The following is an 18,793-nucleotide window of genomic DNA, read 5'->3' as shown; positions in this document are numbered from 1 at the left end:
GCGCCATAACCCCTTCGTTCTGATGATCAGTGGAGTCCCATGTGTTATAACCCCCGCTGATTACCTATTCCTCAGGACAGGCCATCATCGTAAAATCCTTTAATTCATTATACTTTAATTTATTAAATCCTAAAAGTTTTTAAACAAAACAAGGCATTTCCAACAGAAAAAATAAATAAATATCAAATTGGTGGTAGTTATTGGATTTCTTTTTGGACTGACATCTCCTGTGCACCTCTGAAACACAATCTAACCCGAATAACAATCAGCTCTACGTTGAACAACTTAGATGTGATCGGTATGAGGGTATGTGCACACACACTAATTACGTCCGTAATTGACAGACGTATTTCGGCCGCAAGTACCGGACCGAACACAGTGCAGGGAGCCGGGCTCCTAACATCATACTTATGTACGATGCTAGGAGTCCCTGCCTCGCTGCAGGACAACTGTCCCGTACTGTAATCATGTTTTCACTACGGGACAGTTGTCCTGCAGCGAGGCAGGGACTCCTAGCATCGTACATAAGTATGATGCTAGGAGCCCGGCTCCCTGCACTGTGTTCGGTCCGGTACTTGCGGCCGAAATACGTCCGTCAATTACGGACGTAATTAGTGTGTGTGCACATACCCTTAGGGTAAGATTTTGTGTTAGAGCCACACAGAAGCCGCTGTCAGACAAGCAAACAGTCCAGCTGACTGAAAAACTTGGCTTACTGCGGCGTTATGCAGCTTCTATGTATAGTGGGTACATAGACGCTGCATTGCTAAAATGAAACATTTTAATAAAACTATATTAGAAAAATGATTAGTATGCAGAAACAGATACATTGCATAAAAAAAAAAAAAGAACCGATATCAAAAGGTTTTCATAGCCTTTACTCTTAACAGAATGAGAGTGTACTTCCCATTAAATTGCACGACATCCAAACTGTATTTCGCCCATTTTATTAGTAACAAAAGTAGAAAGATCTAATTATAAATCTTTTGGCACTCTGAGCTGATAACGATATCAACAGGCCAAGGCACCTAGACCAATAAAACAAGAGGAGCAGTTGAGAAGACACACAGCATGTGTAAATGACAGAATATTTAAGGCAGCTATACACATGATTGTCATTGGCCAAATGCTCAGTAATGTCCCCCTTAGGGCCTGTTCACATCACAGTTGCCCTTCCGTTTTGGGGTTTCGACTGAGGTTTCCGTCGGTTTAACCCCTCAACAGAAAGGCAAATAGAAACCTAAGCTTCCGTTTCCCTCACCATTAATATCAATGGGGTGAGGGGTTAACCCAATGGAAACCTCTGACGGAACCCCTCAGCGGAACACAGACTGATGTGAACACAGCCTTACTCCCTCTAAAAAATGCACAATTAAATAGGGAGAGGAAAGTTATAAAGGAAGCATAAATCTGTGTATGTACTGGATACAATAAACTTTACTTTGTAACTCTGTACAAGACCGTGTATATACTGCATACAATATAGCATGACCTCATAACTCAGTACAAGTCTGTATATACTTCATACAGTAGTATAACCTTATAACTCAGTACAGGGAAGTGTATATACTGCATAGAATATGGTATGACCTCTGTAAAGGGAAGTGTTTTATATATTTATATCTATATACATGCGAGTGTAGATATATATAGATTTGTCCCTCCAGAAAGGTGTATACCCATCCCCCTACTAGATAATGGTATTCCATGAGGCCCAGGCCCCCCCTTTTTCGTGCATGAGCCGGTGATGTCACACAGGTGTGCACGGGGAGGTTTAAAAGGACATACGGTCCCAAAGTTCTCTCTCTTGTTCCTGCTACCTGGCTCCACTAAGGGTCTCCTCTTCCCTCCTGGCCTGCTCTTGCCTCATGGCCCTTCCTGAGAGACCTCACCAACTTGTACCACATGGACTGCTAAGTATCCACGTGTAGCAGCAGCTACACGTTATGCTCTCCCCCCTCCTTACTTCAACCCTTGTAGCCCTGAGTTCCTGTTTACCCTTGCTGCCCTGAGTAACTTGCTAGCCCCGCTTTACCTGTTTAACCCTTTCCTACCATTTACACAGCAACCCATTCCCCTTGTTAACCCATTGCTGAACCCTTAGAATATAGGGAAAGTGATATTAGGTAGCGTGTATTGTATTTTAACGTAACTGTATTCATATGTATGTTTAGATAAGTGGGTGGCGGTATAATTAGGATTGTGATATCGTGGTTATACTGTACTACGTATAGTGTGAGTATACTCAGTATATATTAACGTGTTATATGTATTGGGGTATACGGATACTATACGGTGATCAGTTACTGTGTTCAGTTTGGTGTATTTTATATGTAAGTGTGATTATTGTTAGTAATAAATAGTACCCTTTATTTACTATACAATTGTATTTATTGTACGGTCTTATTCCGTTGAGTAGAAGCAAAGTAAGTAGACGTTAGTATAAGAAAAAGGTAGGGGAACTAGTCATAACCCGTGTGACCCCGATTATAAAGGGGGTAGTAATAATGGGCGACCAAAGTAGGTGAAACCCAGCTATTATACCAGCCCTTTTACACACGTGGGTGAGTGTGTAGTGAGTATTCATTATATATATATAGTTATATATACCGAGTCCTTTTTCAACCTCATAACTCAGTACAAGTCTGTGTATATATTGCATACAATATACAGTAGTATAACCTTATAACTCAGTACAAGGTTGCGTATACACTACATATGACCTCATAACTCAGTATAAGGCTTTGTATGTGCTGGAAACAATATAATTTTTCTTGTAACAGTACAGGGTCATATATAGTATGTGTTGGATACAATATAATATTAACTTATACCTCAGTACAAGGTCATATACAGTATGTGCTGGATACAATATAGTATTACCTTATACCTCAGTACAAGGCCATATACAGTATGTGTTGGATACAATATAGTGTTACCTTATACAGGGGCGCAGCTAGGGGGGGGAGCAGGCGGGGCATGTGCCCCGGGCGCAAATTAGACGGGGGCGCCAGGGCCACACCGTCCAAGACGGCGGCCTGCTGCCTCTCTGAGGGGTTGGTGGCGCCACTGAAACAAGCCGCCACCACCCCCTCCTGCACTATAATTGTACCTGCTTTTATAGCACACAGGTACAATTAGAAGCAATGAACGGCCGGGTACGTTCCATGTCCGGCCATTCAGCGCCTTTCTACGAGTGAAGCAGCGCGATACTTTGCGCCGCTTGCGTCGTTGAAAGGCACTAATTGACAGGGAAAGTCATTCTGCCCTGCCAATCAGCACCTTTCATAGACGTAAGCGGCGCGATCATGTCATCGCGCTGCTAGCGTCGTTTTAACCCCAGGAGACATGCGCAGAAGAGAGCAGGTCTCCATTGCTGTCGGGCGGCGCGGGAACGGGATTAAGGGGAGTTTGCATAGTTTGTTTTTTTATCCTAATAAAAAAAAAAGTACGTGCCATTATCTGCTGGGGGTGGCTTTATCTACGGGGGGGGGGGGGGGCTATATGTGGAGAACTATATACAGGGGTAAACCACAGAATAAAGTGGGACATATAATAAGATTAAAAACACAAAAAATGGCCATACTCACAAATTGGGCAGGTATAATCCCAACAGGACGCGGCCAGGTCAAAAATGCTGCTAATGAAAGTGCTCAGGTGTGTTAAATAATAATAGCCACTCCCACTAGCCTTGAGGGGAGTGGCGTGTGGTGCATGGGATATGTAGTAAAAAGTAAATGAATAGTGTATAATGTGCAAGTAGTAATAATATTTGTGAAATATAGGCGGCAGTACTGAGTATATTGAGTGGTGAATAACGTGTAAAATATAGGGGGCAGTACTGAAAGGGTCAGGAACGTGAGTGATGCGTGAAGTGTGGGTGCAGTGTGTAAAACATGGAGGGCTAATGCGTAAATCATGAGGCACAGCCTATATAGCCTGGTAGCAGCCTATTTGTAACGCCATGATAATACATAGAGCGGGCTGCCCTGCTTGCTATGCCAGACCGCAACCCACCATGCTCTCCCAGCATTGAAGACCAGACCTCGGTCTGGCATAGCAAGCAGGGCAGCCCGCTCTATGTATTATTATGGCGTTACAAATAGGCTGCTACCAGGCTATATAGACTGTGCCTCATGATTTACGCATTAGCCCTCCATGTTTTACACACTGCACCCACACTTCATGCATCACTCACGTTCCTGACCCTTTCAGTACTGCCCCCTATATTTTACACGTTATTCACCACTCACTATACTCAGTACTGCCCCCTATATTTCACACATATCATTACTACTTGTACATTATACACTATTCATTTACTTTTTACTACATATCCCATGCACCACACGCAACTCCCCTCAAGGCTAGTGGGAGTGGCTATTATTATTTAACACCTGAGCACTTTCCTTCAGCAGCATTTTTGACCTGGCTGCGTCCTGTTGGGATTATACCTGCCCAATTTGTGAGTATGGCCATTTTTTGTGTTTTTAATTCTATACAAAGGTGGGCTATATCTAAAGGGGGTCTATATACAGGGGTGGGCTATCTGTGGCGCACTATATACAGGGGTGGGCTGTATGCGGAGAACTATATACAGGGGTGGGCTATGAGATCTTTATCTTTGTTTATAGGTGTAGAAATGTTTGAAAAGTGAGAAGCTGAAGACATCTGAGCGGCAAACTGCAGAAATGGGCTGTGAGCGGGAGAAGTCATCATAGAGGTCTGGACCGGATGGAGAAAAATAACTAGAATCTGAGACGTCACCGGTGAGTAACTTAATGTAAATATTTATTTTGCCTCTAATCAGTACTCTAGTCACTGTATGATCTGTAGCGAGATGATGGGTTGTATGATATGATTTTTTTTTTTTGTGAAACAGCAACTCCCAGCATATCCTTACCATTGTTCGGGTCATGCTGGGAGCTGGAAACAAATTTAGTGCAAACCTATACGGCAGGGGTTGCACTAAATTGAGCTGTTTTTGTGCTGGTGTTGTATATATGTACCGAGCTTGGTTCTGGGGCTGTATTTATGTACTGAGCTTTGTTCTGGTGCTGTATATATATATATATATATATATATAATGATCTTGGTGCTGGAGCTGTATTTATGTACCGAGCTTGGTTCTGGTACTGTATATATGCAATGAGCTTTGTTCTGGTGCTGTATAGATGGACAGAGCTTGGTACTGGAGCTGTATTTATGTACTGAGCTTGGTTCTGCTGTTGTATTTATGCAACGAAAACCTATTCGTACAGACAGGAAATGATCTTGTTTAATGAATGTAAAAAATCATAGCATCAGTGCTAAACACAAGATCTTACGTAAAACCAAGTGTAACTTGGTGCATTGACCCTCAACAACTGATATAACACCTACAAAGAATGGGGTACAATTAACACAAAAAATAGAGCAGAATAATCACAAACTTTATTGACATATATAACAATGATAAAAAATTAGTCATGCAAAGCATGGATAAAAACGTTCAAAGATTACAGGGAATGTAAATACAGAGAAGTGGGACCAAAATTTGGTAACATGAACTAAGGTGAGGCAACCAGACTAGTAAAGTAACATAGTCAGAACAAAGATACAGCAATGGTGATATATTGTGATCAAGTAGCATGCATGGATACGGATATATGATAATGACAGGTATATAGCAAGTCTGTTGCCAAACACCAATCTACCATGAGACTGTTATGCAGATAAGGACATATAAATAAATAATGCTCCAAGTGAGTATTTCATGGAAACAAGCAGCATGGGGGAAGTAAATACAATGACATACCCATAGTAATGATAACCCTGTAATGAGAGACCGTCAGACCCGATGCGCGTTTCGGCGGGATGCCTTCGTCGTACATAGAGCGGGCTGCCCTGCTTGCTATGCCAGACCGCAACACACCATGCTCTCCCAGCATTGAAGACCTGGCTGCGTCCAAAAAGTAGTAAATATAATACAAGTAAACATGGAAAATACATGGGGTATTGGTTGTAATTTTGGCAAAAAGAACGCAAGCTTGCAATCCTCGTCACGGATCCCCACACTTGCGAGTCCCTAACTGGAACTTTTCGTTCCAAACTTGAAGCTAAACACAGAAAAAAAGTGGGACATATAAGAAGATTAAAAACACAAAAAATAGGTTGCTACCAGGCTATATAGGCTGTGCCTCATGATTTACGCATTAGCCCTCCATGTTTTACACACTGCACCGACACTTCATGCATCACTCACGTTCCTGACCCTTTCAGTACTGCCCCCTATATTTCACACATATTACTACTTGCACATGATACACTATTCATTTACTTTTTACTACATATCCCATGCACCACACGCCACTCCCCTCAATTCTAGTGGGAGTGGCTATTATTTAACACACCTGAGCACTTTCCTTCAGCAGCATTTTTGACCTGGCTGCGTCCTGTTGGGATTATACCGGCCCAATTTGTGAGCATGGCCATTTTTTGTGTTTTTAATCTTATTATATGTCCCACTTTTTTTCTGTAATATCGACGTGGGTTAAGACTTAAAACAGTATAACAGCGGTCAGCAACCTTCGGAACTCCAGCCTGTTGTGAAACTACAATTCCCAGAATGCCCTGACAGTCTTTGGCTGGAATAATAAGTCCTTTGATTGTCAGTTGTAGTTTCGCAACAGCTGGAGTGCTGAAGGTTGTATTACTACTCAGTGCTGTGACAAGCTCTCATTCTATACCATAAAAACATGGGCTAATGTTAATGAGCTGACATCATAGTCACTCTGACAGCAAGCCTGAGGCTGGTCCTCATAGGCTTCCATGCATGGCAGACCCGGAGACCGTTGTCGGGCCTCCGGTTGACATTTCAAACCCCACGATTGCATGGGGGCTGCCGATGTGCTACAAACCCCCTAAATGCGGCGATTGCCGCATTTAAGGGGTTAATTGCCGAAATCAGCGGCGATGCAACACTAGAGTATCAGCTGTCGGGGACGGTGTGCATCAGGAACGAGACGGTGACTTCCTGTCACTCTAAGAGGAAGCCTATAAGGACCAGCCAGAAGGTTGGTCCTGATAGGCTTCTGTGCATGGCAGACACGGAGGCCATTGTTTGGCCTCCGTGTTTGCCATGCTAACGATGGGCAAACCACGCGATTTCAGAGCGGGGTCTGCCGATATGCTAGAAACCCCTAAAACGATCGCCGCATTTAAGGGGTTAATTGCCTAAATCAGCAGCAAAGGACCCCTGGCTGGCAAGAGTGGAGTATCAGCTGTCGGTGACAGAAGACCTCCCGAATCCCGACCGACTCAGTAACTATACGTCCTCGTGCGGGAAGTAACCTCCCGCGATGATGTATAGTTACTGACTCGTGCGGGTAGGGGTTAAGAGGTTGTCCCACCACAGCAAGTGCTAATAAAAGGATCCCATATCAAAAAGTTAGTTATGTATCAATTTAAACGCATTACAAAATCTGTAATCCATAGACATGACCTAGTTTCGTAGATGGCTCCCCTTGCGGTTTTGCGAGTACGCCGCTGTGCACTTCCGTCCAGTAATGCTATAGCTGGATACATATGTGAAGTCTGTTTCAGCGTGCGTCCGGATCTAGAGAGCACCTAGCGGCGGATTAATTCACTAGATGCTCTTTGTCTAGTGTCTTTGATTGAGCTTTCTCACAGTATAGCATCCTGTGTGCAGTAGTGGATCCCTGCTATGCCGATATTCAGGACGTCATGAGATTATTTATAATGGTTTGTAGTGAGCAGAGCAGGGAGGGAGAATCATACTCCGGCAGCGATATGGCGGCAGGGGAAGGGACTATGATGCAGAGGCAGACTAACGGAATTATAGGGCTTGTAGGAAAGTGCCTCGCAAGATCCGTCACGTGTGCCTCCAGAAGATCCATCCTGTTAGGGGCCCCACAAGCTATCGCTTGGGGGACACGTGGTGGCACGAACCTCCTAAGGTTTTATAGTGGAAAGATGTGTTTTTGTGTATGTTTTCTCTTACCCTTCCCTCTTTTCTCCCTTCATGTCTATATTTTTAGAATGATACTTACCGTCTTGGCATCCCCTGTGTAAGCTGTGGTGGTGGCACGAGGCGGTTCCAGATGTTTCTGTCTCCGGGCAGATTATTCTTTGGTTCCAGGTGTAATGACGGGGGTGGGGAGACAGACAAGTGAGCCCTAATCTACCCACCACTCAGTCCCTGCCTACTTGCAACGACCCGCCCTAGGTGACGGGGTACAACTGGGCGACGATCCCTACGCTCAATAAGTGCACATCAGACAAACAGACAAGGGTACACAGAGCTAGGGGGAGAAAGGGGCAGTTGCCCACGGCAACACCGTGATCAACAAGAGAAGTGAACAAGCAGAGTCAAACCAGGAGAGTACGAGGTGCCAAACGCAGAGCAGAAGAGTAGTCAGCAAGCCGGGGTCAATATGAAGCAAGGACAATGGTACAAGAAGCTGCAGCAGGGCCAGGAAATCACACGAGAAGAATCACAAGCAAAGGAGGAACAGGAAAGGCAGGTATAAATAGACAGAGGGCGGGAGCTAGCTCCGTCTGGCCAGGCTGTGATAGGTTCTCCTACTCCTAAGCCTGCCACCCCGAGTGGTGGAAGATGGAGTCAGTCTCACAGACATAGAAGCAGGTGCAGACTGATTATCTATGGGCGTTAACCCCGAAGCTGTGCCTGGCAGATCCTTTACACCAGGTGATTGGACCTGAGTCAGCTATGCATTTGCATGAGCAGGTTCCAGAACTTTCTATCTCCAGGAAGAATTTCTGCTGGCACCAGCTGATGGGACATTTGAATTTCAAAGGCTGGAAAATGGGCCATAAAAAAAAGCTGTTCCGTCGTGATCAAGCAGTTTGTTTTGAAGATTTGGACCGACGCCCACCCTCCCTCCTTCAGGTCTTTGATTTCCTTCTTGTCGTTATTTTTAGAGGGGTTTGTCACCCTGCTAATGCTGGGCGAACTTTTTATTTTATTGGTTTTTAATATTGATATTTCGTTTAAGATTTCAATATATGGTTATTCTGTTTTTAATTATTATTTTATGTTACCCTTAATAAACTTCGTGGCCATTTTTTATCCAAAGAAATTGTTGTCGGATTTATTCTAGTTGGTAAGTTTTAGTGGGGTCTGTGCTACTATGGGATTACTGTGTGGTGCATATCACCAGGGAAATACCAAACTAAAAAAAAGGAGATGGAAAATGTATTTTGGGAGCCAATACAGCTCATTAAATTCACTTTATAACGCGTTTAGGAGGTTTAATTAGCGGAACAGGTGGTGGGATAACCGCTTGAATTATAAGATGACCATCCAAAATATCATGAGATGAATAGCAGACAGGGGCACAGGAGTTTGCGCAGACAGACAGACCAAATGATATCACATAGTTACCTTTCCATGATACTACAGGAGCAGCACTCTTCTTTTCCCCATCATCTAGTGGGGTCCTATCAACCTGAATTCCTGAGTCCTCCCTACTAAGGGTCTCTTGATCATCTTCCTCCTCACTAATATCAGACCACTCCTGAAATCATATTTAACTAGCAGTCAGTCCACAAATTCCACTTTACCATAGGATACAAATGTTTTAGTACATGCAAAGCGCACGGCTGATTTTTTTTGTGGGGTTGGCAGAATGTGTAGTGATACATTTTTATCATTGACCTTTATGGAACAATGGAGTGCACATACTAATATTGTCGCAATACGAAGTCTACATGGACATAAGAGGAGATAAAACTTACCGGTGTGTCGTCTGCACTGAGACCAATGTCTTCCCCTTCTATCAAGTATTTTCCCCAATCAAATGGCTCCTCTTCCTCTATGATTAATCCACACAACAGGTCAGGAAAATGTAACGATTTACATCGATTTGACTGTATATTCTCAAGTATCGGTCTTGTTTTTTTGGTTTTAAATAACATTAAAACAAAACATTCATTACACAGATATTAAAAGGGTTTGTCTGACATTTATCCATACCTATAAGAGAAGAAAAGGTTTTTTTTTTGTAATCTACTCATAGGTAAAAATAGTGTAGTACCGTGTTAGCCAAAAACTATATGCAATGTTAAATACTTTTTTGTCAAAAAAGACAAAAAATATTGTAGATACACACAAAAGTAGTTGGCATTGCATACTTGTAGTTAAAATTCTTAAAGGGCAACTAAACTTTTAACATGTCACAGGTCAGGTTTGATCGGCGTGGGTCCGAGCACTGAGACCCCCACTGATAGTTAAAACTAAGCAGCAGAAGTACTTGGGTGAGCGCTGTACCGTTGCGTTTCTGATCGGCTTTCCTCGGAAAGACGAGTAAGCGGTGTACAGATTCAGACTTTCTACTGAGCCCGTACACCGCTCCAAGGAAAGGCGATCAGAAACAAAAACGGCACAGCACTCACCCAAGAACTTTGCCGCTTCGTTTTAGCGATCGGTGTGGGTCCGAACACTAAGACACCCACCAATCAAAACTTCTGACACGTCATTAGTCAAAGGTTTTTTCAAAAGTTTAGTTACCCTTTTATATCACAACATGCTACAGTGACATTTAGCAAAGTGACAAACTCCTGCAGTAGCAAATGGACGGAAGCAACGTAGTACGTTCATATCCAGCCCTCAAGGTGAACCAGAGTCGAGTGACAGCATGGGAATTGAGAATTTTAACTATAATTGTAGGGTATTTTGGGGTCAAACCTTTTAAGGGGGTATTCCCATCTCTGACATTTATGGAATAGACACGAAAGATAGAACCAGGTCCCACCTCTTCTACCTGCATTTATCTTTACAATGTAAATACCCCGTAATACCGTCTCCCACTGTCGCTGCTCTCCGGCCAATGAGTTAGGAGGTGGCCAGAGTACGGAAATAGCCAAGCTATGCTGTTCCGTAACTCCCATAGAAGTGAATGGGAGTTGCAGAAACAGCATAGCACAGCAAGCTACGTCGTTTACATAATCCCAGCCACCTCCTAACTCAATGTGATCTGCCTAATGATGGCTCATTTGCCACAAACCATACCATAGGGAGGGTAACAGCGGGGTGCTGTCATAGGCTCTTGAAAAACCGATTACCGGTAAGTAATCAATCTTTTACCCTTTCACCTATGACAGCACCCCTGGAGATGTAAAATAGAAATCAGTATTTAGGGTGGGACCACAGCTTATAGCACCTTTCTACCAAAGGCCAAGTCAGAGGCTGTATGCAGTTGTAATCGGTAGTGCTTGAAAAAGGTGTGAGGAGAACTCCATGTGGCAGCCTTGCATATCTGGTCTAGAGATGCCTCTGCTTTCTCTGCCCAAGAAGTGGACACAGCCCTGGTGGAGTGAGCTCCGAAAAACTCTGGGGGATTGAGCTTCTGATTTATGTAAGCTAATTGTATGGCCTGCTTAATCCACCTCGCTATAGTGGCTTTACTGGCTGCCGAACCCTTGTTATGACCCAGAAACTGGACAAACAAATTTTCTGAGGATCTTAGATCCTGGGTAATCTCTAGGTACTGGACTAGGCATTTTCTTACGTCTAGGCAGTTAAACTGTTGTTCCCTCTGATTTTTTGGGGAATCACAGAGGGAGGGAAGAACAATATCTTGGTCTAAATGAAAGGGAGAGACCACTTTAGGAAGAAATCCTGGTAAGGTTTTTAAGATGACTATCGTCTAACAGTAGGGTATGTGGAGGGAAGGCAGAGAGGGCCTGTATCTCATTCACTCTATAGGTTGATGTAGTGGCTAACAAGAATGTCATTTTGAGTGTCAGCAGTTTCATGGAGATGGAGTCCATTGGATCAAATGGTGGATTGGGGATCTCATCTGGTTTTTGAGTCTGCAGGCTGCGGTTAGGAATCTTTTGATCCAGGGGTGTTCTGCTCATTTAGAATTAAAGAAGGAACTTAAAGCAGAAATCTGAACCTTTAAAGTAGTAGGCCTAAGATTTTTATTTAACCCTGCCTGGAGGAAATCCAATATTAAAAGGGATATCTGGTTTGGTTAAAGGATTAATATCCTTGCCTGCAAAATTCAAGAATGCTTTCCAGAACCTCAGATATATTTTTGAGGTAACCGGTTTCCTACTGGCTAGTAGGGTGGAAATGACGGATTCGGAGAATCCTCTTTGCCTAAGGATTAGCCTTTCAGTTTCCAGGCTGTCAGATGGAGTTTCTGAATGTCAGGGTGTATTACTGGGCCTTGATATAGGAGATCTGACATGTTTGGGAGAACCCATGGTTGGTCTGAAGAAATTTTCCTCAACCACGTGAACCATGGTCTCTTTGGCCAGAAGGGGGCTATTAATATCACACTGGCCTTGTCTTCCCTGACCTTTTTTATTACTCTAGGGAGGAGGTTCGGCGTAACCCCTCTCTTGACTCCAAAACTGTGAGAATGCGTCTATTTCTGTTGGGTGGTCTAAAGGGTTTAGGGAGAAGAATCTTTGGGTCTTTCTGTTTTCCTTGGATGGGAGTAGATCTATTGATGGGGTCCCCGATATGAGGATAATTTTCTGAAATACGGTTGTATTCGGCACCATTCTGATTGGCGAAGCCTTTCTAAGGTTAGGAAGTCTGCCACCTGGTTGTCTTTTCCCTTCAGGTGGACAGCCGATAGGGTCAATAGGTGGTGTTCTGCCAGGAAAAAAGATCTGTGAGGATAGGTCCATCAGCGAGGCCGATTTATATAAGACACTGTGGGCGTGTTGTCGGAATAGATCTTTAAGTGTCTACCTAAAATTGCTGGCATGGATCTCTTGAAGGCCTGAAGAACTGCCGCCAGTTCCCTGAAGTTGGAGGATCCCTGAATGGTCTGTTGATCCCACTGACCCTGAAGAAAAGAGGAGTCGTAATGAGCTCCCCATCCCCAAGGACTCGCATCTGTGGTAATGTTGAGAGTAGGGGTTAGCTTCCATGGAATACCCAGCATGAGGTTCTCTCTGTTCAACCACCATCTGAGAGACAGCCTTGCTGCGGATGAGATGTGTAGGGGTTGATCTAGGGAGAGACTGCTCCTGTCCCACTGATTTAAAATGTCCCACTGAAGGGCCCTGGATCTGAAGTGAGCCCATAGTACAGCTGGGATGCATGATGTCATGAGGCCCAGGACAGACATCTTTCCTGAAAGAGGTCATATGGACTAGGTAGATCTCTGATATCCTATCAGGGGACTGATTTTGTCTTCTGGAAGGAAGGACATCTGCTTGGAGGAGTCCAGCAGAGTTCCTAGGAATACACATCTTTTTGATGGGTTTAGATTTGATTTTTTAAAATTTATGTTCCATCCTAATTTTGCTAGTATAGCGCAAACTATTTGTATTTGGAGGGTCAAGTTTTGAGATGTTTCTGCAACCAACAAAAAGTCGTCCAGGTATGGGATCAGGAGGAAGTCGTTCGTCCTGATGTAAGAGGTAATTTCCGCTATTAGTTTTGAAAATACCCTTGGGGCTTGTGAGATGCCAAAGGGGAGGGCTCTGTATTGTAGGTGAATATAGGACCCGTTGATTGTCGCTGCTACCCTCAGATATCTTTGATGATGAAGACATATGGGTACGTCGTAGTAAGCGTCACGTACCCCATTTTTATGATTCATAGAATCCAAGGATTCGCTGAAATCTTCTGCCAATCCCTGAAAAACCGGGAAAGATGACCCCCCCCCCCACCATGGATTCTATGGCGTCATTGTTGGTCCCTATTTTTAGGGTCCTTTTGGGGCCTAAAGAGAAAGGACTTATTTTTCCTCGTAAATCTTGAGGATCTAAAGTCCTGTCCCCTAGGGTTAGGTCTTTTGTTATTAGCCCTTTGGGACGAAAGGAATCTCTTGTTGGCCTTGCTTGTGCAGTGAACCCCTTCTTGCTATCTGATGCTTATTCCAGAAGGTCATCAAGCGGGGCCCAAAGAGATAATCTCCCGAGCAGGGAATAGCGCACAGTTCCCTTTGGATCCAGTGTCCCCTTTGCAGGTTTTCAGCCAGATAGCTCGTCTAGCCGAATTTGACAGGGCTGCTGATCTGGCGGAAAGGCGTACAGAGTCTACTGAGGCATCTGCCAAGAAATCTGTGGCCTTGGAAAGTGTTGGAAGGGAGGATAAGATTTGATCCCGAGGGGTCTTGTCTTCTAGATGAAGCTTTAATTGTGCGAGCAAAATTTTCAGAGATCTGGCCACACAGGTGGCTGCAATGGCTGGTTTAAAGGCCCCCGTAGAAGCTTCCCAGGTCTTTTTTAGAAAGAAGTCGGCCTTCCTATCCATAGGGTCAGACAAGGAGCCTAGATCTTCAAAGGGAAGGGAGTGTTTCCTTGAAATCTTAGCTACTGGAGCATCGAGTCTAGGGGTGTTATCCCAGTCCTTACATACCTCGTCCTCAAAGGGATACTTCCTTTTGAGGAATTTGGGAATACCTGCTTTCCTATCAGGATTTTTTCATTCTCTTTTAATGAGGTTAGTTATGTTCCTATGAATGGGAAAGGTTTAATTCTTCTTAGGTCCTATGCCTTGAAACATTATGTCCTGGACGGACCGAGGTTCCTTAGGATCATCTATGTTCATAGTAGCCCTTACCGTCTTAAGGAGTAAGTCTACGTCCTCTGTTGGGAACAAATTTCTTTCTCCCTCATCCTCACCTGAGGAATCTAAGGAGCTGTACTCCCCTTCTCCTAGTTGAGGATCCTCCTCAGCTGAGGAATCGGGAACTATCCGGCTAGAGGTAGCCGGAGGACAGGAAACCTGACTGGTGTGTGTGGAGAGGTGTGTCCTTTTTATATCCTCAGGTTTCCTGTCCAGCGGATGGGACGTCTCTCCAGGGGTGCTGTCATAGGTGAAAGGGTAAAAGTGGTTTCCAATTATCTGCTTTTTAATTCAATAAAGCCATTTTTGGGTGAGTAAGTAAAACAAAGTAGAAGAGACAGTATGGCATAATGAGCATCTGTCTGAGAAAAATAAAATAAAAAAAAGAACAGATGAAATATACAAAAAATACAAAGAGAGGGAGGAACACCACAGTGATAAAATATCAGGTCAATTCCACCTAACCAGGTACTAGGACAATGTTTTCCCAGAGCTGGATTTTCAGGATCAATGGGTGGCAGATTACCGTTTATGTCTATATTTGTTGCCCTACACTGCTTTATATTATTATTATATATTATCGTTAATGTCTTTTTGAAGAACAAATCACATTAGCTCCACAAAATAACACATTTCATTTTTTTCCTAAACATCTGTCTGTCTGTGTCATTGAAATTCAGGAAATAAACAGAAGACAACACAATGGGAGTTACCTGTGTCCCCTCTATGCTGGGAAGAGGAAGATTCAAGAACTCCCCTGTCAGTCGCTTCCAGCTCTCAGCTTTACTCAGATCTGAATGGATCACAAACTTTTCATAGATCCTGTAAACAAAGCTCATTTTTTATGCTCCTTCATAGTAGTGTATATGCACGCTATAACAAATAAAAAGTTACCCGTCTAGGGTCCTGTGTATGTTGTGGCTGCTTACATCAAGATACTGATGGAATCTACAAAGAAATGAAGACATACAGATGAGAAACGATTTACATGTCAGTCACAATGCAGAGGTGTACAATATTTATGGGTAACATCCATATGATCACCCTTTTGCAAGACCTGTGATGAACCCAAACGAATAGGACCAGTGGAAGTAGCTTCCTAGAGAAAGATCTGCACAGGAGATGTCCCACCAGCACTGAACGAGACATCTGTCTATGGACCTTTCTTCTATACCTAAGGCCTCATGCACACGACCGTATTTTTTCCCACCCGTAAATGCTGGCGTAAATACGGGTTCGGTGTCACACGTATTCGACCCGTTTTGCACCAGTATTTACGGACCTGTGCCCGTAAATACGGTTCCGGAATCACCAGTATTCCACCCGTATTTACGGGCACGTTTTCTATGCAAAATTGCACTGCACTAATCGGCAGCCCCTTCTCTCCATCAGTGCAGGATAGAGAGAAGGGGCAGCCCTTTCCGAGGTAAAAGTAAAAGACATTCATACTTACCCGGCCGTTGCCTTGGTGACGCGTCCCTCTCTTGACATCCAGCCCAACATCCCTGGATGACGCGGCAGTCCATGTGACCGCTTCAGCATGTGATTCGCCTGTGATTGGCTGCAGCGGTCACATGGGCTGAAACGTCATCCAGGGATGTCGGGTCGGATGTCGAGAAGGACGCGTCACCAAGACAACGGCGGGAGACTGGACTGGAGGAAGCAGGAAGTTCTCGGTAAGTATGAACGTCTTTTTTTTACAGGTTGCTCTATATTCTGATCGGAATTCACTGTCCAGGGTGCTGAAAGAGTTACTGCCGATCAGTTAACTCTTTCAGCACCCTGGACAGTGACTATTTACTGACGTCGCCTAGCAACGCTGCCGTAATGACGGGTGCACACATGCAGCCACCCGTCATTATGGGAGCTCCATAGACTTCTATGGGCTGCCCGTGCCGTTATTACGGCCTGAAATAGGACATGTTCTATCTTTTTCAACGGCACGGGCACCTTCCCGTAAGAAAACGGGAAGGTACCCGTGGCCAATAGAAGTCTATGAGCCCGTTATTACGGGTCGTAATTACGACCCGTAATAACGGGAGTTTTTACGGTCGTGTGCATGAGGCCTTAAAGAGTAGGATCACAGGAGGACATCGTGGCACATTAGTCATCAATATCTAGAATACGGTCAGATTTCTAGAAATGCTGCAGACCTACTCTTGGGTTCACCCACCTAATTTTACAGTGTGCCATGCGTCATATAACCCAAGGAGCTGTATGATGCTGAACATCACCAGGATATACAATTGGGGTTTGCATTGAGGAAAGGTCAGCAGACCCTGAAACATCTAGCATTTGTCTTCCATTCTTTGTAATGTAATTTTGTCAGACAGCTGCCATTAATGCATTGGTAAATCTGCCCCATAGGAATATTAACATATAAACAAAAAAAGTAAATTTCTAGGCACAACCTAGATCTCTGGGTTTGTCCAGCTGGCAAAATATATGGACATATTAAAAGGGTCTGACCTTCCGATATCCAAACGTTCATCGGATTGTGGCCAAATCTTTGTGTCTAGGTCTTCCTTAACCCCTTAAGGTCCAGCCTATTTTGGGACCTTATCATTGCCACATTCCGAGAGCCATAACTTTTTGGTTTACCTGTTGGCCCAGCTGTAGAATGACTTATTTTTGGCAGGAGAAGTTGTAGTTTTTATTTTCTCCATTTTGGGGTGCATATAATTATTAAGTAACTTTTTGCTTTATTTTTGTACGCCCCATGCACACGGGTTGATACTACATATGTATACTAAATAAGTTTTTTTTTAAAAATAGGAGCCTATGGGTGACGTATGCCACTGAATGACATGTCACAGGTATACATTTAACATATATGTCATGTGCTTTTCAATATATTAAATGGATACCATAATAGCCTAATAGTGGCATGCGTCACTCATAGACTAGAACAATACCCGTATAATGGATACATCAGGACCCCAGTTCTTGACGTATACGTTTAACTAATACCATTATACTCTATGGTAATGGATGCCATTGTTAGGCATTTGTCAAAGCCCACGTTTAACGTATACGTTGGTAATTTTTCCTGACGTACATCAAACATAGGCAAAAACGTCTTGTGAACATAGTCTTAGGCTCCATGCACATAGCAGTAAATTTTGACCCATTCAATTCTATGGCTGACGGACACCTTCCCATATATTTACGGGAAGGCGTTCATGCAATAGAAAGGCTCCGCAAAAGATAGGACATGTCGTATTTTTTTGGTTTTTACGGACCGTGCTCCCATACTTTATATGGGAGTGTGGCCCCGCAAATGTGGGTGGTTACGGGTACGGTCTTGTGAATGGGGCCATACATTCATGCGAAGAAACCGCATACAGACCCAATACATCAAGTCTTGGCGATATTCTATAAGTATACATTGTAGCAAAACACAAGACTAGGAAGGTGATTTGTGCTGCTGATGCGTTGCAGCAAACCTTCAGCTGTGGGAATTATCAGGTTCTGTTCGGTATTTCAATGATAGATTCACTGCGGAATGGATCCTAATGGATCTTATTGACTTCATGGGTCCATCGGGTGGCCAATTTTATGAATAGTGTAGAAAACTACACCATTCAGGCCATCAGAGAGCAACACAGCAACAATATCGTTCCACTTTACGGACAGCAAACAGAGATCTTGAAAATATTTCGGAATTGAAATACAAATGGTATTATAAAGCTGTAGAACTGTTTACAACAATAACACTTCATTTAACAGACAGAAGGAGGTGATACAGAACTAGGAGCAAGTCACCGTCTCCCCTCCCATTATTAATGACGTGAACGCTGGGACTTGTAGTTCCACAACAGCAGCGGATAGTGTGCTACCAATAAGCACAGACCTGAAGTTGGACCCGGCGTACTACAGAGCTAGCTGGTAGTTATTGTCGCTCTCATCGTCCAGGCCGGTCAGACTGGAGATCAGCTTCCTGACATCCTTCTCCTGCTCTCTTTCATAGCGGGTCCAGTGCGCCATGTCCCGTACATTAGCAGGCAGCCCGGCAAATGTCACCTGACCACGGATTGGACAGCCATACACCAATCACCAATCTTCAGTACGTTAGCCGACAGCAGCCAATCGTCTGTAGAGAACGGCACGTTTGCGTGAGGGGGTGGAGCGACTGTAAACGGACAGATTTGATTGGGTCTAAATATGCTCAACGTGTTTAAACCAAGCAGACTGTCGCCATGGTGAGACAATGTATGATGCGTTTGAAGTAAT

General features: G+C 43.9%; 1 protein-coding gene across 1 annotated transcript in view; it reads right to left on the bottom strand.

Annotated features, from left to right (window-relative positions):
- The window catches only part of LOC142742522 (gamma-tubulin complex component 5-like), a 38,411-nt gene extending 22,906 nt beyond the window's left edge, over nt 1-15,505 (bottom strand). Inside the window, exons 1-5 of the mRNA XM_075852350.1 lie at nt 15,455-15,505; nt 15,274-15,382; nt 9,760-9,834; nt 9,407-9,539; nt 5,798-5,941 (exon numbers count right to left, since the gene is read on the bottom strand). Of these exons, the coding sequence (XP_075708465.1) occupies nt 5,798-5,930 (133 nt within the window). The 5' untranslated portion in view covers nt 5,931-5,941; nt 9,407-9,539; nt 9,760-9,834; nt 15,274-15,382; nt 15,455-15,505. The remainder of the gene's footprint in view (nt 1-5,797; nt 5,942-9,406; nt 9,540-9,759; nt 9,835-15,273; nt 15,383-15,454) is intronic.
- Between the last annotated feature and the right edge of the window lie 3,288 nt (nt 15,506-18,793).

This window comes from Rhinoderma darwinii, chromosome 2 (assembly GCF_050947455.1).
Source record: "Rhinoderma darwinii isolate aRhiDar2 chromosome 2, aRhiDar2.hap1, whole genome shotgun sequence".
In the NCBI taxonomy this organism is placed as follows: domain Eukaryota; kingdom Metazoa; phylum Chordata; class Amphibia; order Anura; family Rhinodermatidae; genus Rhinoderma; species Rhinoderma darwinii.
This window is presented reverse-complemented; position numbering and strand designations above follow the sequence as displayed.